The sequence below is a fragment of the Tursiops truncatus genome, chromosome 1 (assembly GCF_011762595.2).
Source record: "Tursiops truncatus isolate mTurTru1 chromosome 1, mTurTru1.mat.Y, whole genome shotgun sequence".
Classification (NCBI taxonomy): Eukaryota; Metazoa; Chordata; class Mammalia; order Artiodactyla; family Delphinidae; genus Tursiops; species Tursiops truncatus.
Window position 1 is genome coordinate 55557509 of NC_047034.1, and position 23461 is coordinate 55580969.

At 38.6% G+C, this 23461-nt stretch overlaps 1 protein-coding gene across 4 annotated transcripts in view; it reads left to right on the forward strand.

The window, feature by feature from the left end:
* RC3H1 (ring finger and CCCH-type domains 1) overlaps positions 1–22734 on the forward strand; it is a 104122-nt gene extending 81388 nt beyond the window's left edge. Inside the window, exons 15-20 of one of the 4 annotated variants that reach the window (XM_019952080.3) lie at positions 949–1162; positions 1621–1711; positions 1836–1968; positions 3772–3951; positions 5357–5472; positions 22568–22678. In XM_019952080.3, coding sequence (XP_019807639.2) covers positions 949–1162; positions 1621–1711; positions 1836–1968; positions 3772–3951; positions 5357–5472; positions 22568–22619 — 786 coding nt within the window. In that variant the 3' untranslated portion in view covers positions 22620–22678. Of the gene's footprint in view, positions 1–948; positions 1163–1620; positions 1712–1835; positions 1969–3771; positions 3952–5356; positions 5473–7012; positions 7839–22567 lie in introns of those variants that run through there. The other 3 variants (XM_033855059.2, XM_019952082.3, XM_033855072.2) reach the window with 3 other exon arrangements.
* The last annotated feature ends 727 nt before the right edge of the window (positions 22735–23461 follow it).

Sequence of the window (23461 nt, forward strand, 5' to 3'; positions counted from 1 at the left end):
AGAATAAAAGTGTTTTCCAGCCTAACCTAGATGTAATCGAACATTTCCCAAATGGATAAAAGTCTACCCCAGTGTTTCTCAAACATGAATGTGCATGTAAATTACCTGGGGAATCTGTTAAAATTCAAGTTCTAATTCAGTAAGGCTGGGATGAGACCTGAAATTCTGCATTTCTAATGAGTTCTCTAGTGATGCTGATGCTGCTGGTCTGTGGACTATTCTTTGAGTAGCAAGGGTCTAGCAATTAGATTTCCCTTTATCTTTCTGACTGGAATGCCTTTTAAAAGCCTATGTTGGGGGCTTCCCTGGTGGCGCAGTGGTTGGGAGTCCGCCTGCCGATGCAGGGGACGCGGGTTCGTGCCCTGGTCCGGGAAGATCCCACATGCCACGGAGCAGCTGGGCCCGTGAGCCATGGCCGCTGAGCCTGCGTGTCCGGAGCCTGTGCTCCGCAGCGGGAGAGGCCACAACAGTGAGAGGCCCACGTACCGCGCAAAAAAAAAAAAAAAAAAAAAAGCCTATGTTGGCACTTATATTTTTAAACAGTCTTTTTCTAACTATTGATTGTTGAAAATTAATTTATTGGTCATGATGGGCCTTTTTTTAAAGAAATGAATTAGAATAACTAAATACAAGAATACATTACATATAGTAAGGATAAATGTTTGTCATGAAAAAATATATATATACATATATACATTCAAATATATATATTTGAATGTATATATGTACTGGGTCATGATGTAAAAAATATTATAGGAAGTGGTCAGAGGTTTGAAAAGCAATGTTTTATATGACAACTAAAGGCAACTAATGATTTTAATCTTATCAGTAAGAACATTATACTCTATTTTAACCTTATTACAGAGCTAGAGGAAATTATGTTAGAGATCTAAGTGTGGGGTGGATTTCTCATTTTACTTTTTACCTTCTCATTTTACTTTTTACCAGAATGTGGAGAGTAAAGGAATGAGAGACCAGCGATTGGACCTTCAGAGAAGAGCAGCAGAAACCAGTGATGATGACCTCATCCCATTTGGAGACCGACCAACAGTATCTCGATTTGGTGCCATTTCTCGAACTTCCAAAACAATATATCAGGGTGCGGGCCCAATGCAGGCTATGGCACCTCAGGGAGCTCCCACAAAATCTATTAACATTTCAGGTAAGAATCTCAGAGGTAAGCTGATTTGGAGTGTTCATAGTCACAACTCCCAGCACCACCTACTCCCCATTTACCGTCAGTGCTTTTCATAACCTTGCAGGGCAGTAGTCTTCAAACTTTTCTGTGGAATTATCCCTGTAGAAAGGTAATTATAACCCAGGGAATTGTAGGGGTACAAACTAAAATTAAATATCTGTATGTGAAGGTAACCTATGTGTTATTTTTAATAGTTTCATTGCTTTTGTTAAAATAATACATCTCATTTTTTTAAAAAATCAAACAAAAGAAAAAATTACAAAGATTGACTTTTTATTGGGGGAAAAACAAACATCAGTACCCCTCCATCTTTCAAGATAACTGTGTACATAATATGCCTACGCCTTTTAGATTATGGCTACCTAAAAAAAAGAATCAAATCTATGAATTGCATCATTCCACTGTAAATTACTCTCTTACAGATTATGGTCCGTATGGAGCCCACAGTGGCTGGGGAGGTTCTCCATATTCACCTCATCAAAACATACCTTCTCAGGGACACTTCAGTGAGAGGTATAAGTCATTCTTTTTACTTTTACAAGCCTTTAAAATTACTCAACTTACTTTGTTTTTCTGGTCATAACATTTTTTTAAAATAAAATTTTAAATTTATTCCATACTTTCTTTCCCACAAAAGGGAGAGAATATCTATGTCAGAAGTGGCCAGTCATGGAAAACCCCTTCCATCTGCTGAGAGGGAACAGCTACGACTAGAATTGCAGCAATTAAACCAACAAATTAGCCAACAGACCCAGCTACGTGGACTAGAGGTACCAGCCTAGAGATATTTTTTCATTCCAGTTTTTGAAGAGTTCTCAAAAAGATTTTAAAAGGAGGAACTTTTGAGGTAAAATGAACATAAAACTTTAAGGTTTGTTTCCTAAGAGTTAGTACAGTTGTCCATTTTTCAAAGAATTTAAGTACTTCGAAGTTCTGAGACAATAGGAAATTTAGAATTTCTATTACGTGAGAATAGAAAACATATTTTATATGTTTTATATATTATACATTATATATTACATATATATATATATATATAAGCTCCTTTTATATTTTTATATTATATAATATTTTAGATAATCTAAAATTTGTAGATTATCTAAAATATTATATAAAATAAAAAATATAAAAGGAGCTTATATTCCTTGATGGCACATTTAAGTTGAAGGTATATAGTATATAGTTTTTTAATCAACAGATGCTTTTAGCTTAAGATTTGTTTTTAATTTCTTATATTTTCTTTAATTTTTAAAAATTTCTCTCACTTCTTTTACTCGTCAGCATCTTTAGTAGCTTAGAACTTTGACCTAAAAAATATAGTCTCTGTATAATAATACCACCTTTCATTACTATAGTTCTTTCAGTTTATAAATTACTATCACATATCTTATTTGACCCATACATGTCCCTAACAATTAGATTAGGCAGGTGGTATTGTCCCCCACCCTTTTTGGTTGAAGGATATTAGTTTCACAGAGGTTGAAACATGAACCCAGTTCTTCATACTCCAAATTCAGTGTTCTTTCCACCATGCTACCTGATACTTACGAGAAACAAAATGTCAGAAAGCAAAGAATTCTTAAAGTCCTTTAAGTGCCACATCAGGAAGACTAGGTTTTGTTTATATTATCCTTTGTATTGGAACATAGACTTTGAATATGGAAAGCTAAAGACATTCTAATGATAAATGCATTGCTCCCTTCTAGAGAAAAAGATGCTCTTAGAACGTTTCTTTCTAGATGTATATCTTTCTACAAAGATCTATAATAATAAGTAAGCTATTGCTTTGGAAATAAATTTCTAACTGATTCAGTCTTAGACTTTCTTATTAGCAAGACCAGTAGGAGGGATTTGTGTGTGTGTGTGTGTGTTTGTTTTTGAACATGTGTCTGGCTTGTGCTCTTATGTAAGCAAGAAGGTTTAGAAATAAAAACCTGTATAGTATGCATGTTTGTCTCCTTTTTCCCATTGCTTTATTAACATTGGTCCAAAACTTCTTGCTGATTCCTATCGTAAGAAAAAAGAATGCTGTGTTTATTATGTTCACCTTTAGTTTATTAACTTGTTGAAGATTTGGACCTTTAACTCCATAAAGCATTATTCCTTACCTTGCTATTTCATGGCTTTTTGTCTTTGTTGAAATTTCTAGACTGATTTTCTGTTCCAAAAGAATTTCAGCACTATTTAACTCACTGTGGTTAAAAGTCCCTGCCATTACTGAGGTATCATGAAAGAAATGATAGAATTTACATCAGAGAAAATTCAATTAAAAAACAAAAGGAAAAAAATAGAAAAGGAAAGAAGCACATTTATAGTTGACTTCTCTTTCCACTAAGAAGATAAAAAGAGCAACTTATACCAAAGATTAAATTACTATTCACTAAGTTTAAATGCCCCATATTTTCCCTTTTGTATTCAAATGGTACTCAGAGAAAGAAGCAGTGCCTTACGTTTGCATCATTTTTATTGCCAATCCATGAGTAGTAAGTTGCTTGGGCGGGTCTGGCTTCGGGCCTGGTCACTCTGTGCGCGGCGTGGCGTGTGTTGAGCTGTGCGCTTGGCTTTTGCACTAGGCTGTCGGTAGCAGGCTGGCGCTGCAGAGGGAGGCGAGCGCCTTGGCAGGCCAATCACAGCCCCCACCGCCGCCGCCGCCCCCACCGAAGTGGCCTGGAGCGCCCTCAAGTGAGCAGCTGAGCTTGGAACTGCACCAGGTGGAAAGAGAAATCGGGAAGAGAACCCGGGAACTGAGCATGGTAAGTGCTATGGTGGGAAAAGAGAGGAAAGCTGAAAGGAAAGCCTCTGTGTAGTTGTGTCACTGAACTCGTGGTTCTGGAGTTCTAGAATCATCTAGAGCTGTAGAATCATCACCCCAAGGCACTGCACTGAGTGATTAATACTGACAGTGAGTGTCCTGAAGATGGTCTGCCTCCCTGTTTTATCATTCTTCTCCTCATTCTCTTTTGGTTTGAGTGTGTTCTTTGTCTTAGTTTTCTGCATTACAAAAAACTTTCCGGGAAAACAAGGGGGTTATCTGGAAGTTACTAAATTTCTGTTAAGTGTATTGATTAAGGAAGCAGAGGGGATGGTGTTTTTTGCAGTGCCCTCATGTTAAACAAAGATGTATTACCAAATAACATTTCTAGGTTTCACAGCCCTTCTGTTATTGATGACCTATTTTTTTGTCATGAGTGAGATGCCATCTATGTATTATTTCTTGTGGAATTATATCCATAGATATGCTTAGGGTTTGTTTCATAGTGCATGAACACTCATTTCAGTAAATTTTTAGTCTTAGGAGATTGAACCATTCCCTCAGATTGCATGGTAATTGGTTTTTGGTTTTTTTTTTTGCATAGTTTTCACATTCTTTGTAAGCAAATAGATGGGATATTTCATTTTTCTGTTTTCAATAAGTGTATCATAGATACTTATTATATTTTGACTTGCTTTTTCTGAGTCATCAGTTTTTCTGTGAGATTTTTCCATGTTAACTTGAGGCATTTGTCCCCTTGCTATCCAGCTTGGATAGTGAGCAAGTGGGCCGTACTCCATTATGTTTTTGTGTCTCTCTCTCTCTCTCTCTCTCTCTCTCTCTCTCTCTCTCTCTCTCTCTCTCTTTTTGGCTGCATTGGGTTTTCGTTGCTGTGTGCGCAGGCTTTCTCTAGTTGCTTCACGCAGGGGCTACTCTTCGTTGCTGCGCAGGCTTCTCATTGTGGTAGCTTCTCTTGTTGTGGAGCATGGGCTCTAGGTGCACAGGCTTCAATAGTTGCAGCACATGGGCTCAGTAGTGCGGCATGCGGGCCCTAGAGCACACAGGCTTCAGTAGTTGCGGTGCATGGGCTCAGTAGTTGCAGTGCATGGGCTCTTCGGGCACGCAGGCTCAGTAGTTGTGGCGCACTGGCTTAGTGGCTCTGCGGCATGTGAGATCTTCCTGGACCAGGGATCGAACCCGTGTCCCCTGCATTGGCAGGCAGATTCTTAACCACTGTGCCACTAGGGAAGTCCCTATGTATCTCTTTTAATCTGCCTGTTTCTTTGGTCATTTTACAGAACTAAATATGATTTCTGATCATCATTTTGTATTATCTATATCTGTTCTCTCTTCCATTAGCACCATTAAATAAAAGATAATTGAATTTATTTCCTTTTCTTTCAAAGGAGAACCAGTGTTCTCTGGATATGAAAAGCAAATTGAATACAAGTAAGCAAGCAGAAAATGGACAACCAGAACCACAAAATAAGGTTCCAGCTGAGGACCTTACATTGACATTCAGGTAAAGAAAGGGACATTTTCATAGTCTTATACAGTCATGACAGAAGTACCCTCATACATATAATTTGATTTTTTTTTTTTTTTTTTTTTTTTTTTTTGCGGTACGCGGGCCTCTCACCGCTGCGGCCCCTCCCGTCACGGAGCACAGGCTCCGGACGCGCAGTCTCAGCGGCCATGGCCCACGGGCCCAGCCGCTCCGCGGCATGTGGGATCCTCCCGGACCGGGGCACGAACCCGCGTCCCCTGCATCGGCAGGCGGACCCCCAACCACTGCGCCACCAGGGAAGCCCTGTAATTTGATTTTTAAAATATTATTTTGTATACATTGAGAAAAGAATATTTTTGCATGAGTTTAGGAGTTAAAACTTATTTTAGGTCAGACCCAAGGTTGAATTATCTGTTAATACCTAAGAAATAAAATTTTCTGCTTCCATCTCCTTTTTCCCCTTGTTTTTTAATTTATTTAAAACTAGTGTTAACATTTTGATGTATACCCTTCTGGTCTTTTTTTTTTTCTTCTGGTTTTTTTTTTTGTTTTTTTGTTTTTGCAGTACACGGGCCTCTCACTTCTGTGGCCTCTCCCGTTGCGGAGCACAGGCTCCGGACGCGCAGGCTCAGTGACCATGGCTCACGGGCCCAGCCGCTCTGCGGCATGTGGGATCTTCCCGGACCGGGGCACAAACCAGTGTCCCCTGCATCGGCATGCGGACTCTTAACCACTGCGCCACCAGGGAAGCCCTCTTCTGGTTTTTTGAAGTGTGTAGGCATTTAGCCACTCCCACCCACCTATCCGCCCCGCCCCCGCCCATCCTCCTGGTTTTTAATTTGGTCTGTCCCATGTCATCCATTATTCTTCTACAGGTAGGGAAGGATACACATCAGCTATTGTGAACAACCCTGCAATAAACAATATTATAGTTAATTCTTTGTTTGCATATCTTGCATCTTAGAGTATTTTGCAACTTAGGGTATTTTGAGGCTTTTGATGCATAGTCCCAAGTTGCCCTCCTGATGATATACAACAATATCTAATGCCCTGTTGCTTTCAGGCTTAGGTTTTTGGCTGTTTAAATCCATGCGTTATCCTGGGTTCAAAGCAATTTCTTGTACTAGTAAACCTGCTAAAAGCAGGGGTCAGTACTTTTTCTTAAAGGCCAGATAGTGAATATTTAAAATTATGAGTTTTACTATTTCTGTGAAAACTCTCAGTTCTGCCATTGTAATGTGAAAGCAGCCATAGACAATATGCAAGCAAATGGGCAGGCCGTGTTCCAATAAAAATTTGTTTACAAAAACAGGCAGCTAAAAAAAACAAAGTTAAAAAAAAAAAAGGCAGCTAGCTAGCCTTAGTTTGCCAACCCCTATGCTAAAATAAAGCGTGGATATAGAGCTGTAAATTAAAGTTTGAATGCCATTCATGTATGCCATTCCATACTGCTAAAAAGAAAGGCCCTGTTGACTTTATTCTACTAAATAATCATTTTTATCTCTCTCCTTTTTTAAAATCCAAACTCTTTTTTTTTTTAAAAAAACGTTAACAGTGATGTGCCGAATGGATCAGCCTTGACACAAGAGAACATCGGCCTCCTATCAAACAAGACCAACTCTCTGAACCTGTCAGAGGACCCTGAGGGAGGAGGGGACAGTAATGACTCCCAGAGATCAGGAGTTACATCCAGTTCTGCTCCCTAAAACATGAGGAGTCCTACTTTTATCTTCTGTTCCTAACCAATTTGTGGGGCGTAGGGGTAGGAGAACAGATAGCTTCTAAACATTTTCTCTGAGAGTGGTCAGAGAAATCCAGGAAAAGCACCGGAGGCAATGTGCACAAACACCACTACTAAAAACAAACCCTGCACATAGTTCACAATAATGCATTTTTTAATTTAAAAGAAAAAGAAAAAGAAAATTAGCAGTATCTGCAAGCAATTCAGATTAAATTTGTTTTTGTTCTGTGAATGAACTTTATTTTAATAACTTTGGACGCCTTGGATCCAGGGCTTTAAAAAAAAGAAGAAGATATTATATATACACTCTGTTTGATTAATTGTATGATCTTAATGAAGTAGGTTTTTCTTGTATTTTGGTATTATTACATACCCAGTGTGTATAATTCCTTACCCCCAATCCTTTCCAACTCTCACAACCCCATAAATTACAACAGACAAAAAGCACTGGCCTTTCTGAGAATTCTGTGGTGCTTGAGAAATAGACAGTAATAGACTAGTTATTAGAAAATGTGCAGCACACCAACTTTCTAAGAGCTGTTATTTAGAAACCATAATCTGCTTTCTCTTTCTGGGTCACTAGCTTCATGTGTAGGTAGGTTTTTCATATGGCATTAAAACTTTTTGTAGTTATTGTTCAGGAGGGCTTTATTTCTTGTTTTTGTGTTTATTTCAGCTTTTCAGAGAGATAATTACCAATTAATTTTTGAAGTCCTCATTTCCGATATTATGGATGGACCCCTTTCCTTCTCTTAATGTAATCAGAAACCTGAGTCAATTTTAGATTGCTTTAGTAGATTTAAATGGAGATTACTTTCAGGATAAAGTGTAGTTTATTAGCACTGAAAATACATACTTGGTTTATTATCTGTATTGAGGTGATGGTTGGAAATTTAGAGCTGTGCTTTTCCAAATTGAACCTCTGCTGAAATCATAGAATGTTCAAAAACCAGGACAATCAACCATGTTGTAAAACTGCAACACTTGATTTGAACTTAAAATGAACAGAGCCACATTAGTTCAATGGATGTGTTATGTTTTACTCTCAAAAACCAAAAGTATAAAATTCCCGTATACTGGAGCCCTTGGCTTTCAGAGATTGGCAAATACGAACTGCCTGAATCTTAAGGATAGTTCATGAATTAATCAGTTGCAGCTTTTCAGAATCATTAGCACAAGTAGATAGTAAGTACCTAGAAGTCAATTTTTGTAGTCTTGGCTTTACAATATTGAAAAGATTCTTCATGAAAATGTTGAAAAGAATAAGGAAGGATTTTTATTACTTAGTTCTGCTGCACATATTCTGATGCCACATGTCTGTACTGAACTAAGACCATATAAAACATGTTTAGTGGGGGGTTATTTGATATAGTCACCCACCCTATCCCTGATTTCCTAAAAATTTCCCTTTCTGGATTATACTACTAAAACAGAAAGCACTGGTTATGTAATAAGTTACTGCATTGCTTTGGTTGGGTAAAAGCAAGAGTTTGTATTTTTCTTGTTTCTTATTTTCTTAACCCTTAACTCCTGCTGAGGTCATAACAACCTCAGTCTAAGCTCTGTGTCCATCATATTGTTAAATGAAACAAATGGGGGGGGTGAGGGTGGGGGGAGGGTAATACAGTCCTGCCATTGCCTACCAGTAGGAGAGTCCAAACAGAACACTCTTTTGAGTAGCAATTATTTAATTTGCCCAGTCAAGGCACCGTGTTTATATACTATTTCACATTGAATTTGATTATGCCCTACAGACCTGGCTGGTCAAGGATTTGATATACACATATTGGCTTGGGATTCGAGCTTTCTTTTTTATTTAAATAAAAATTTATATATATATTATATATATACATATATACATAGCTATATCTGTATATATATTGGGTATGTTTTATGGATTTTTTCGCATGAGCGCAGCTGTTGCGATAAAATGACTGATTGGGAGGTAGAAGCACTGAATGAAGATGAGGCATTTTATCAGTTGATATCCATATTTTCCTTTTTTTTTAAAAATACACTTGCTTTTTTGCTTTTTTTATTTGTTTTATTTTGCTTAAAACCCTCTTACATTTATTTACTCTTTAAGTACTTACTGTTTTTTTGGGAGAAGGAGAGAAACTTTTATGTCTGACAGAGTCCCGAGATTTTTCATTTCTCTCTATAGCCATAAAAGACAACATTCTTGGCCTCTAACCTTCTGTAGGCAGATTTGGGCAGATGTTATTTCTCCTTTGGACATGTTTAATTCCTAAATTTTAAGAGCAGTTGGTTCAATTTGGAACTCAGAATGATTCTGGTACTGAAAAGGAATTTATGGGTATTGATTTTGTTGAAATTTGGAGTAAAAGTAAAATTCCATTTTGGGTATCTGTTGAAACCCCTAATAACTCAACTTCTGTTGTTCTTGTTCATTTTCTTCAAATATACTCATTCTTCCTTTCACCATTTTGATTTTGTAAGCTAGGCAGAAACAGGGATTAATTTACACAGTATTCCTATTCTGAATAAAACCAGAGAAGCCACTGTTTTGAACTGACTTAAAATACTCTCTTTCTCTTTTTAAGGTATTTTCATGGAGTGAAGATGGGGGGAATCTCAAATTGTAGCCTTAACCCTAGCTGTACCTCTCTAAGGCCTCACACTCTAGAGGAAATCTGAGTGGGTAGAACAACAAGAGAAAGGTATACTGTCCCATTGTGCCTGTAATTTACCTATTTTAAATTGGTTACTCTGCCTTACCTCATAGAAATTCTTACAACTTTCGCAGTGCTCACAAGCAGTTTTAGGAATTCAATAAAACCTCCATTGTTTTTTTCTCTTTCTTTTCCTTTTCTCTGTTGTATACCTTGTGATATGATGAGCTAATAAGGGTTGATGGCCTGTTCAGGCAAAACTGCTTGACTTTCTAACTGCTTTTTTGTTAAAATCTATGAAAAATAATTGACTTTTCTAGCTTTTTAAATTTATTCCTTTAGAGACAGGTAGAAGATGAAACCAGTCAGATAGGAAATACAGTTTTTATGCTTTCTACTTATTCAAATGTTAATTTCTTCTGAAGATGACTGTTTGCTTTTCACTGAATTAAAAGACAAGACTCAGACATCTCAGATGAAAATGAACAATTCTGAGAAGGTTAAGGTAGGAGTAATAAGCATTGTGTTCAGTCTGGATAACAACACCAGAATTTTATTCCAGCTAGGAATATAAAAGTACTTGGACTTTTTCTTTCTTCAGTGAGTCTCTGGAAGAGGGTAGGAGAACCGAGAATAAGATATCTAGACTCAATTTTCTGACTTATATGTAGTTCTTTTGCCTTACTTATAGATATTGTCATAAGTTCAGTAGGTGCCATGACTTGGGTAATTTACAGAGGCTGAAGTGACCAAAGATCCATTCCTTGTTACTTTTCTAATCAAAAGAAAAGTTAGTTATAACATAGGTTTCTAGTAATATTCAAATAATAAGACACTATTTCTAATGCCAGCTACAAAATACTCAACTACTCAGAATGTATAAAAATTTATTTCATACAGCATTAATGTGGTTGATTCCCTTCTCCCATTTTATTTCCCTTCCCTTCTCCTAGTCTTTCCCATGTATTTATTTATTTATATTTTTTTTTTGGCCTAAAAGACATAAAATTGGTATGATTCTCATTTGCTACCTTGAATATGTAACTCCATCAGACTTTCCATTGGTCTTTAGGGTTGGAGCTCAAAGTTTTTGATTTTCTTTTTTTTCTCTGTCCCTTCTGTATCTTGCAAATTCCCCTTGATTTACCCACTGCCCTCCCCAATCTGCAACAGTGACAGTTTGCTGCCTCAAAACAGAGCATTCAAATGAATTCGCTTAGCCAATAACTTCTGTGAAGTTGCCTTTTCTAATGGTGTTATTACTCAGTGATGCACAAATGTGGTATTTGCCCTACTGGTAGGCAAACAAAGGTCTGGTTAGGAACGGTAACCTGCTGTTTTCTTTAAAGGAGAGCCAAAGACTTGTGCTTTACTCTGTTTTGGTTTGGGAGGAAATAGTAGCCATTTCGATTGTGAAACCTCTTAGTAGTTGTGAGTTGATTATACTGTGTAGGGAGATGTATCTAAAGTTAACTGTTAAAGTTAGCTGGCCTTATAAAATGTAAAAGTAATGAAAATTCTTCAGTTTTTCTAAACCATGAATGTCATCTTTTACGGTATTGTGTGTAAGCAGTTCCTCCTCCCTTTTGTTGAGATTACCTTGTCATGATAGCGTGTTGTATTTTTGTTCTTTTACTTGTGCCTAAAGGACAATCTCCTATCACTATGGTCAAGTAACTATAGTCAGTACATGTTAGATTATATTCAGATTCAGAGAAAAATAGATTCTTTTCACTAAAGAGTACTCGGTTGTTATTGCTTATGTACAAATGGTTATAGATGGAGATCTAACCATCTTTTTCTACTTTTTTTTTTTTTTGCTCATTTTAAAGAATTGAGTAAAGGTTTCATGTATAAAATCTATCTGTAAAAAGCACTTGTAATGTCTTATATATCATTAAAAGGAAAGGCTCAGTTACTTTTTAGGGGAAATTAATAACCTGTCTGGAAATTAACTGCAGTGTTTACTTAGATTTTTACCCTGAAAGAGTCCAATTGTGTTTATTTTTTATTGCCGATACATGGTTATAATGTTTGCAAGGTGATCTCTTCCCTGAAAAGTCTGCCTATCCTTTTAGATAAAAATTAGAGTTACTAAACTAAGCAGATTTTACGTTCAACGTTAGGGATTGAACAGGCAAGCAGTCTACTACTGTCATCATTTTACCTGACTGCCCATTTTGCTGGCCCACATTCATACCTTTCTACCTTGGACAGCTATGATTTTTATATTTATTTGTTGTTTCAGCTCAGCTTTATGAAATTTTCCTGCTGAAATTACTTATTGGGAATTACAGGTGGATTGCAGTTAATATTTTTTAAAATTCTTATTTCAACTTTCCTGAGCCACTTAGAAAAAGAAAGTTGTTTTTGTCGAAAGATACTGTTAATTGTAGTAAATGCCAGCTTACCGTTTGGTTCTTAAGATTTTATTTCTTTGACTGCTAAAGGTGTTTTCACTCGCATTAGATTGTAACGCTAGCTATAATGTTAATGAAGAATAGGAAACTGCCACCACCAAGAAGAAGTAACACCTTTTAATAATAAATATGTTCCCAGTGGGTAGATTCTCAATACTGCACTGAACAAAGTGGGTAAAGGGCCCTTTGAAATCCTATTGTGATAAAGGGACTAACCTCACCACTGGAATCCTTGTTTTCAGAGCTTCTGAATTTTCAACCAAACACTGAACTTCCCCTAAACTTTATTCCTGAGCAGAACATCCCTAGAGTAATAACCATTATTTTCAAAAGAAAATAAGGCACAGTAACCCAAGAGAGAGAACTTAAGCCTCACAACAAATTGTGTCCAAAAATATGTATTTAGAAAAATAAAATCCTGTGGAGTTTGTTATCCTAATGTATGTTGTATACTAGATAAGGTGACTTATTTTCTTGTCTTGAGGTCTCATTATTTCTAGTTGGGTTTTTTTGTGTGTGTTGTTTTGTTTTTAATTTAAACTCTAAGTAGACAGAGCTCACAGGTCTTTGGCATCCATTCTAGGTTGTGCACTCAGAGTCATCTTATAACTGGAAACTGTCAGGTGGGCCCCTACCCCAACTCCAGATGGTGTATGAAAGGGTCAAGAAAAGAATGGAAACAAACTATTGGGTGGATAATTGGTAGCCTTTTTTTTTAACCTGATTTTTAAAATCACCATTTATTAGTGTAATCTCTCTCCACTGATAGGCTGCCATTCTCACAATAATATCTGAACCACCCTGTAAAATACTCCTCTGATTTCAAAGCATTTAAGCTTTTGCTTATCATGTTTACATCCTCTGTTCAACTAAGACACTGTTCTGAGAGCTACTTTTTCCAGGTGTATTGTTGCCTAAATTTCCTTTATTCCCCCTTTCATCCTTTCTCTTCTTCCCACCTTCTGGGAATGAAAGGAACTTGGGGGGGAAAAGTTTTTCTTTTTTTCTTCTTTTTTTTTTTTTGTTTTATTCATTGATCCATAGGCTTCATTATCTTACTTGATGATGAATCCGTGAGTTTTTAGAACAACAGAAATGGAAAAAGTGAATCAAGATAATGAACAAAACCTTTCACCCACTTAAAACATTTTCCAGTTGTGAGATTCCTCTTCTTGTGTGTGGTCTCTTCCCCTTGTTACCCTTCTTACCCTTTTTCCCTGACTATGGTCAATTTGGCTCATACCAGTCTCCCCGAGACATTCTGCAGTCATTATCACCTTTTTGGGTGGATTTTATTTTGTTTTATTTTGTTTCTGTTTTTTTAAGTAACTTTTTAACATTGATGCATATTTGCTTGGGATAGAGCTTGTGTAATTTACCAATCGTATTGATTGTATGTGATTGTGCCCTGCGGAGGTATATTTAACAAGTCAAAAATAATCTAGGATAATAAAGGAGCCCATGAGATTTGAGTCAGGTTATAAATGACTTCATGAAATCATTTACAGTTTGAATAGTGAGAATTTATATCTCCTGTTCTTAAATTAGTGCTAGACAAAATACCATTTTTTTTAAGTTTTCTTGCATTCCTATTTTTCTCCCCTTGCCTTTTAGCTCCCTTGTTCTTTCTTGCCTGCCTCCTGTTCAGAAATAAAAATATTGAGCCTTAAAGAGACAGCTCATTTCTAAGTTGCTGAAGTTTGTGAAATTTTACTTTTTCCAAGTGTTTGCAACTTTTCTTTAAAAAGTGAAGACATAATGAGTTGGAATTTCACAAGCTGTGAAATTAGCACTTGGCAAACTGTGAAATCTTATTTGAAGACTTTATCTCCTGGAAGTTCTTTTGGAATAGGAAAAAAGAACCCTGTTTTTGAAATAGACCATTTCCCTCTCTTTTTAAAAATCTGTTTATATTTTGAATTTTTAAACAGACTTCAAAAAAGTGAAGTGGAAGAAAAATAGTAGTAGGAAGATGTTTAGGACAGCAAAATGCTGGGTCTCAATAAGTACATACTCTCCTTGTTGCAGAGTTTTGAGAGGATGAGGGCCATCTTTTTAATTTGTATTATCTGTGTGCATGGTGTCTATATCAAAGATGCCACATTTTGTTAAAATGCTATTCCTTTCTTTATTCTCTTGGAAACTGACTCAGCCTCATGTTGCTCCAAATTAGTGTTTAAGGCTCCCACAAGTTGCAGATAAAAGGACAAGTAGAAGGAGGTGATTCGCCTTTTGGTTTGTAAATATATGCAAGTGTCTACAAGGTCTTTATCTGCTTTCTGTCAGCATTTATATTAAATGATAAATTGATGAGGAGAAACGCGTAGTCTTTTTTTGTAAATGAGCCTGTGCCCTCTTATTCTAACCTTGGGATTGTTTTCTTACACCTTTTTTATGGAGTTTGTTTGTTTGTTCATTTTTAGGTGAAAAAAAGAGAAGTAGGTAATATATACAAACACACATACTTGTAGTGTCAACTTTATACATATCACAGGAATTAGTCCAACACCACAGTTCAGAATACTTCATTTGTTATACAGTGATTGCACATTAGGAGTAAAGGTAATGGTTCTGAAATCCTAGAGTCAGTGTTCAGTGAGGCTCCATGGTTAACATTCAAAGTTCTAGTTTTTATGCCTTCTCTTAAAATCAGAACCTTTTTATGCTTAAGCAACATGGCCTTGCTCTGAATACCTTCCTATTGCCAATTTTTTTGTCTTTCCGTTCTTACTCACTTTTCCTAATTGTCCTGAAATCCCCACCAATTAGTCATTCCTGGCATTTAGAGGATTTTCTCTTAGAGACCACTGTAAAATATACCCTATTCAAGAACTCAATGGCATGAAGAAGAAAAAAGGGCAGAAGAGGGGAATATTCTAGATTAAAAGGAACTTTAGAGATACAAAAATCACATGCAACGTGTGGACTTTGGATCCTAATTCCAACAAACCAAACATTCTTTTATATAATATAGTTAGGAGAATTTGACTTAAGTATTGAGTATTAGATAAAACCAAGGAATGACACTTTTGTTCAGTGTGATAATAGCAACATTGTTATATAATAAAATGTCCATGTTTTTAAAAGACAATAACTGACAATGGCTAGAGTTTCCTTTAAAATAACTGAATATTTTTAAAAGAAAAATAATATACATTACCAGTGAACAAACATCACTCCTTGTACCATCAGTTAGCAATTAGTTGTCCGTTAGTACCATATCTGACCTCAAGAGAAGGGGCCACAGTAAGAAAAAGTTCAGAGGGTATGAAGGATGGTAACTATTCCAACCATTCTTGAATGTCATAAAAGCTAGAATGGGAATTCCAAAACCACACTTGCTGTCTTTACCACTCACCTAGGCCTACCCTGCTTACAAGCAACAGGGTACTTGTGATCTCTTACACTGAGACTCATTGATTAATATGAGTTTGAGGGCTTCCTTGGTGGTGCAGTGGTTAAGAATCCAACTGCCAATGCAGGGGACACAGGTTCGAGCCCTGGTCTGGGAAGATACCACATGCCACAGAGCAACTAACCCCGTGTGCCACAACTACTGAGCCTGCGCTCTAGAGCCCGCAAGCCACAACTACTGAAGCCCCCACACCACAACTACTGAAGCTCGTGCGCCTAGAGCCTGTGCTCCACAACAAAAGAAGCCACCGCAATGAGAAGCCCACGCACCGCAACGAAGAGTAGCACCTGCTCACCACAGCTAGAGAAAGCCCGTGTGCAGCAACAAAGACCCAATGCGGCCAAAAATAAATAAATTTAGTTTTTAAAAAACATGAGTTTGATTTTTTTGTGTATATTAGCATCTCAATCCCAGTAATCAGCTAATCTGCAATGATCAATTTGTAAATCACTCTGCTTTCCAACATTGTGGCTCATTTAGTTAATGGCTGCCACCCTTATTTGGAACACCTAGCACATCAAAAGTAAACTTTCAACTACTCACTGAACACTTAGTACAGTATTTACTAAAGTAATTTACTCAGTACTCCCTATATGGCACAACACTGTAGGGGACAAAGAGGAAAATACTCTCTACCCTTAAGGATCTCAGACTCCACTTACGAACTTGACATGTATACAGTTTAAGGATACATAACATAAATCATCTACAAAGCACTAGACAGAATTACCAAAGGATTATGCAACCACAGCTGTCCTCAAAAGAGAAGAGCAAGGAGCTGTGAGGCTATACACAAGGAAGATTTAGCCTTGCTTGGCTAGCCAGCAAAGGCTTTCTTGAGGAAGTGGCATTGAAGGTAAGAAACAGCTTGGGGGGACTGCACAGGGGCGGGGCAGGAGACTCCTAGTCAGAGAAAAAACGATGGGTGAACTCTGCGAAAGAAGAAAGACTCTTATGGAAACGAAGAAGGTCATTGAAGTTAGAGTAGAGAGAGTGAGCTAGTGGCTTTGGATGCAGAGCCAGATCACAAAGTTGCGTTTTATTCTTAAAAGGAGTCCAAGGAAGGGTTGTAAGCAGGGGAATTAAAGGGATCAGGTTTGTGCCTCTTCATTCACGTTCGTTCATTGAGAAGCTTCTGTGTCGGTGCTTCTCAAACCTAACATGAATGCAGTTCACCTGGGGCTCTTGTTAAAGTGCAGTTACTGTTTCAGCGGGTCTGGAGTGGGGCCTGAGATGATCTAACAGGCTCCCAGGTGATACCAGTGCTGTTTGTCAGAAGACCACACTTTCGAATAGTAGGGTTCTTTCTACGTGATAGACAATTTTAGAAGCAGAAGGATCCAGTTTTCTGCCTATCAGACTTAAACCTTTTAGTGAAACGAGTGAGATTGTAAGGCATAATTAGCACTGCTTGGAGACCACTTAAAGGCAAGTGTCTAAGGCTGGGAGAAACAAGGTAATTCAGGGAAGTTTTTGCATTTGAGGAGGGCCAGGTCTTGAAAAGCTTTATGTACCCTTCTGAGTTGTGATTTTATCCTTTAGCAATTAAAAACCAGTATAGATTTTAAGCCCGAGAGTGATGTGATGATTGTGATTTGAAGTGGAATAGGGCCTAAGGCTGAGAGCTCAGTTATGAATCTGTTGCAGTAGACTTACAAGAAATGATGAGGGCTTGCACCAGGACAATGGGAATGAAGAGGAGGGGAGGAATTTCTGAGAACAGCACGAGCATAACTGGCATTTCTAAACACCCAAATGGGCGCCATCAAACGGATGCCACCAAAATCAGGTGCTTCCCGTAATTCCCTTGACCAAGCGCAAGACCTGATCCCATATTATCAAGTTAAAGGGAAAAAATTACCTTTGCAGTGTCAAAGCCCTTAAAAAATACAGTTTTATGGAAAACCTACAGTAACCTTAGTTTATCATCACCTTGCTATCTTCCCAGGTCCGAAAGTGTTCAGGTTATTATGAACTAAAACATGCTAATTTTCTTCAGTCCCTATGCTTAACCATTATCATCTAACTGGGCATTTTGTTATCGTGACAGCAAGCCAGGCAGCCTGATGAAATCCTGGCCTTAGGGCATGACGCAGGCTGCCTTTCCAGAGTGGGCTGGCCCGTTTCTCTCTGAGCATCTCCAGGGTTTTTGTCTCTAGCAGCATTCCCTGGTTAGCTGAATCTCTGTACCCATACCAAGATGTGATTCCTGAAACTTGTTTCTGTTCAAAGTTAGAACAGCCTGTGCCCAAGCAGTATCTGTTGGTTTACAGCACTGGCCATTTGGGAAGGGCCTGAAACCAACGATGTCCTGATGGGATAAAAGCTGCCAAACTACCTTCATTTCTAGCCCCTCATTTCCTCCTCAACCCTCAAATGGACTTGGTCAAATTTGCTAGAGCAGCCCTCCGCAGAGGTAGGTAAGAGACACCAGTCACACAATTGACCTGTACTTATCAAAACACACACCCCTGGCCTTAGCTTTACTGTGAGTTTCTTCCCGTTGCTTCTTGGTCTGTCCAAGCAACCCCTATCTCTCCAGGGAACTTTCTCCCACTACCTCTACCTCTGCCTCTGCTGTCTTCCCAATTTCTCTCTTACCACCTACAACTTCTGAACTAACGTAGAAGCAATGAGCTTTGACTCCATGCAACTCTCTCTTGCTCAACCTCCCAAGAATACCCTTGTCTGGTGTTTCTGTTCATACATGGTGCCAATTCCTCTGTATAAGTAAGCATTTTTACTTTACTTGATAATCTTAACTTTCCACTTAGGAGGAATTTAAAGTTATTTTCCTGTTAATAAGTCAGCAAAACTACTCTGAACCTGGGTATCTTCAAACACAAATATTTATTGAGTACCTGGTACATTCAAGACCCAGTGGCATGTGCACTGGACATGTTCAATAAATATTTGTTGTTTTGATTTGGTTTCCATTTGGTTTCCCTGAAACCAAAACTGAACTTTCTAACAGTTGTGAGAATTTGGACAAATTCCAGTGAGATGCTTTGAGAATCTCACCTGAAAGCTGCCAAATGAAAATGCAGGATTTACTTCGATAAACTTTATTTCACCTTAATTAAAATGTCGTAACCACCAAGTAAACTAGAAACCTAAGAGAGCTGAAGACAACTCTGTTTTTTGTGCTAGATGTTTTGCTGAATTTCTGTGGAAGAGTTAAGCTTTGAGTTACTCAGTAACCACAGCAGGGGCTCAGCTCTACTGTTTGTTCTCTGCCAAGGTCTTACTCTTGGATCCAAAGAAAAGAACAGAACAGCCCAGGAAGTGAGGCAGTGGTGGGGATCAGCTCAATTACCTGCTCACAGGAGTTACTACTGAGACCAGAGGCAAGGCTAGGGAAAGAGGAATTTTTTATTTTATTACTGATGTTGAAGGAAGTATTAAAAAGAAAAGAGAGGGTGATTGAATGTTACATTCTTTCCTCTCCATGGCTCCTCAAATCTACCCCTAACACAGCAAAGCACAGAGGCCTCTGAGATCCTTCCAACCTTGTTTTTGCTCAGAATAGAGAGAAGTAATGCTAATTTTTATCTGATAAAAGTTCTTAAGTTTACCTCCAGTTCCAGAAATGGTTAGAAGTTTCCATGAAGAATTTGATTTAAAAATATACAATTATTACAACACTTTACAGAATACCAGTGACAGTGGAGGGGAGGGGAGAGATAGAGACCCAGATTAGTTCGCCCAGTGTACAAGCTGTTTTTTCCTTTCCTCATCAAATCAGTCTAAGATGAACCAAAAGGAAAGGGATTTGGGGTCATCAAAATCTAGACAATGAAAGCCAAGGGGAGCTGTGTGCAAGAGAACCAAAGACTGGGCTGGTATTAAAGACTCCAAAAGACCAATTGAAAGTCTCATTTGGAATGTGCGTCAGAGACAAATGCTTTCTAATTAAATATGGGCAACCAAAGGAAAAGGTGGCAGTCCCTGAGTTTGCTTCTGGGTCCTGGATTTTGAAGGACACCTGGGCAAACTTGATAGAGACTACCCAGAGGAGACGAACCAGATGGTGACATATCATAAACACTACCCCAAGAAAAACAGTTGGACACTGTAAGTTTTAACCTGGGAAGGCAGGGACATTTTCTTGATAGCTATCCAGACAAGGCTTTGAATCTCACCTTTGCCAGCTTTGTGATTTGGGGCAAGTTCCTAACCCTTGTAAATAGCAGTTGTTTCGTCTGTAGACTGGGCATATTATTATCTTCCTGGTAGAGCTGACGAGAATTATATAAGCTAATGCCTGCAAAGCACTTAGCATAGATCCTGGAATGTAGTAACTGGAACCTATCATTTTCATATTCAAAGATTTAAAGACTTTGGACTTCCCTGGCGGTCCAGTGGTTAAGACTCTGCACTTCCACTGCAGGGGGCACAGGTTTGATCCCTGGTCAGGGATCGCGTGCTGCGAGGTGCGACCAAAAAAAACAAAACAAGAAAAGATTTAAAGATTTTGACCTAAGCTAGTGTGAAGTAATGGTTAAATTCTAGACAATGAAATATTATACAGTCATTAGAAATAATTTTGCCAGTCAGGGCGCACCTCAACACCTCTGTTCCATCAGTTCCACCTGAACTGGGCTTCTCTCAGTCTCCTTTCCTTCTTTGTCACCAGCCAGGGGCTCAGGCTGTTTCTAGTTCCTCTTTGGTGCTGCCACCACCTTTGTGTCATGCCCTGGTACTCCTCTCTCCCCAAGCCTCTGTGGGACACAACCCTGATGCCCTTGTTGCTCACAAAGTCCAGACCTTCTTGACTAGGTGATAATAATATTGACATTGAAAAATAGAAAAATAAGAAGGTTCATATTGACAAATCTCACTTCCACCCCTGTCTGTCTGCACCTGCTCCATCATCCCCACTTTGTGATACAAAAGTTAGCATACTATAAACACTGCTCTGCAGCTCGCTTTTTTCTACTTAGTGAGCCTAGAGATCCTTCCATATCAGTACAAAGAGAACAGCCTCATTCTTTTTGACAGTGGCATAGTTTTCCATTGTGGGGATGTACCTTGGTTTAACTAGTCTGCTATAGATGGAAGTTGTTTCTAGTCTTTTGCCATTGCAAATCAAGTTACAATTGGTAACTTAATTTATACCTATGCAGATATGTCTGTAGGATACACTTTCTGAAGTGGGATTTCCAGCTCAAAGGGTAAACTCATTTGTAATGCTGGTATTGCCAGATTTCCTTCAAAGGGTTATAGCATTCTGCACTCCCATCAGCAATGAGTGAAAGGGCATTTTCCTCACACCTTAGCAAGAGTGTGTTGTCTAACTTAGTTGATGTCTTTGAATTCTAATGGTTTCAGTGGTAATCCTTTTTAGGGAATCAGGTGGGAACTAGGAAAAGAACAGTGCTTAAAAAGTCTGCAAAGAACCACCGAGGAATGCTAAAATTAGCAGGTGAAAGTCTGATGAAAAACGACGTATCTTATATTCTCAAAGTATCTTCTTTCAGGATACTTGTTTAATAAAAAGGGAAATATCGTAATTTTACAGCAGAGAAAGAAGCTCGGCAGTCCTGATCTTAACCAAGTGATCAAAATTAACATCACTAGTAATGGGGCAAATTGATATCATGTGCCTCCTGATACGATGCACTAAGAAGGGTACAATATTATTTCTTTAGTATTCCTTCCAAAAAAAGTATAACTTGAATCTAATCCTGAGGAAACCTCAGATGTACTCAAATTGAGAGACGTTCTTCAAAAATAACTGGCCCGGGGACTTCCCTGGTGGTGCAGTGGTTAAGAATCCGCCTGCCAATGTGGGGGACACAGGTTCGAGCCCTGGTCCAGGAAGATCCCACATGCCGTGGAGCAACTAAGCCCGTGCACCACAACTACTGAGCCTGCGCTCTAGAGCCCAGAGCCACAACTACTGAGTCTGCGTGCCACAACTACTGAAGCCCGCGCACCTAGAGCCAGCGCTCTGTAACAAAGAGAAGCCACCGCAATGAGAAGCCCGCACACCACATTGAAGAGTAGCCCGCGCTCGCCGCAACTAGAGAAAGCCTGCACGCAGCAACGAAGACCCAACGGAGCCATAAATTATTTAATAAATTTATTTTAAAAATAAAAATAACTGGCCCATACTCTTAAAAAATTACACAGTCATGAAAGACAAAAGAGAGCAAATCTTCCAAACTAGAGGAGACCAAAGAGACATGACAATTAAATGCAATGTGACCCTGGACCAGGAAATGGGGGGTGGGGGGGAGTGGACTTTTGGGGGCTATGAAATGTTTCCCAGTGTGTGATCCAGGGATCCAAGGAGGTCCACAAAACCTGACAGTGTATTCATGAAGGCAAAACTATTTTATATAAACTATTTAAATAATTAGATGTAATTTAGCAAGACTATAAAGAGATCCTGAGACCAAAAATTTTGAGAACAACTGCTATAAAGAACATTAGTGGGACACTTGGCAAATTTAGAATAAGATTTATGGATTTGAAAATGGTACTATATTACTGTCAATTTCCTATCTTTGATCTTATACTGTGGTCATATAAGGGAATATCCTGGTTTTTAGGAACCTCAGTCTTCATAAGGGTAAAAGGGCATTATATCTGCAAATTATTCTCAAACAGTACAGAAAAATAATAGGGAGAGGGAGTCAGAGAGAAACAGAGAGAGGGAGAGGGAGAGAGAAAGAAGAATACCAAAAGCAAAGCAAAAAGCAAATGTGGTAAAATGTTAACAATGTGAGCATTTGGGGAATCTGGGCAAAGAGTATACAAGAATATTTTGTACTATTTTTGCAACTTTTTTATTACTTTAAAATTATTTTAAAATAAAAAGACTTTGTGTCTTAGTCTTGCAAATTAAGAAATTTTTACATTATCACCTCCTGATCTTTCCCTCTCCTGACCCCAGTTCCATGGACACCCACCTGTCTGCCCTTCCCCTTCCCCTATACACACTTTAGTCAGATGGCCAGTAGCATTGATTGGGATGTTTATCTTCATGTCTGGGGTCTGCTGTGAAGCACGGTGCTCCTTGAGGACAAAGTCATCTTTATAACCCCGGGCCCAGCACCAACCATGCCCGGTACGTATTGGCATTTATTAAACATTTGTTAATTAAATGATCATATGACTCAATGAATGGATGAAGACATTAAACACAACCCCTGATGTATAGTTCTTCACTACCTGGCCAGGTGGTATCTGCACCCTTATCTCTTTTCCCACAGATGTTCACCAGACCCCCTTTACCCCTTGGGCAGGGTCCCCTCACCTGCCTTCCTCCAAGGACCTTCTTTACAAGGCACAAGTCTCACAACTCCTACAAGCTGGAACAATAAGTCTGAACAGCATATTCCCACCTCAGGATCTTTGTATCTCCTGTTTCTTCTGTGCGAAAAGCTCTTCCCAAAGATATTTGACTCCCTCCCTCATTTTACTCTGGTCCCTTAGTGTCAGTTTATTAGGGAGGCCTTTCCCACCTCCTTTCTACAACAGTAGCCTCCTTACCTCCTCCCATCACTTTCTATCCCCTTGCCCTGTTGTATTTTCCTCTGTAACCCTTATTAACACCTGACTGACATGTTATAGATCTATTTTTTATATACTGATTCCTTTATGTGATCACTGCATGTCTTCCTGCCTGGAGCTCCCGGCCCCTAGAACAGTGCCCGCTGACTCAGGTAGTGCTCCTGTGTTTGCTGAACACAAGTGGTTGAATAGGAGACTTTCCACTTGTCTTTAATCTGGAGTGACAAGGAGCCTCCAACCATTCTGGGGTTTTTAAGGACAGTTCCTTGTAATT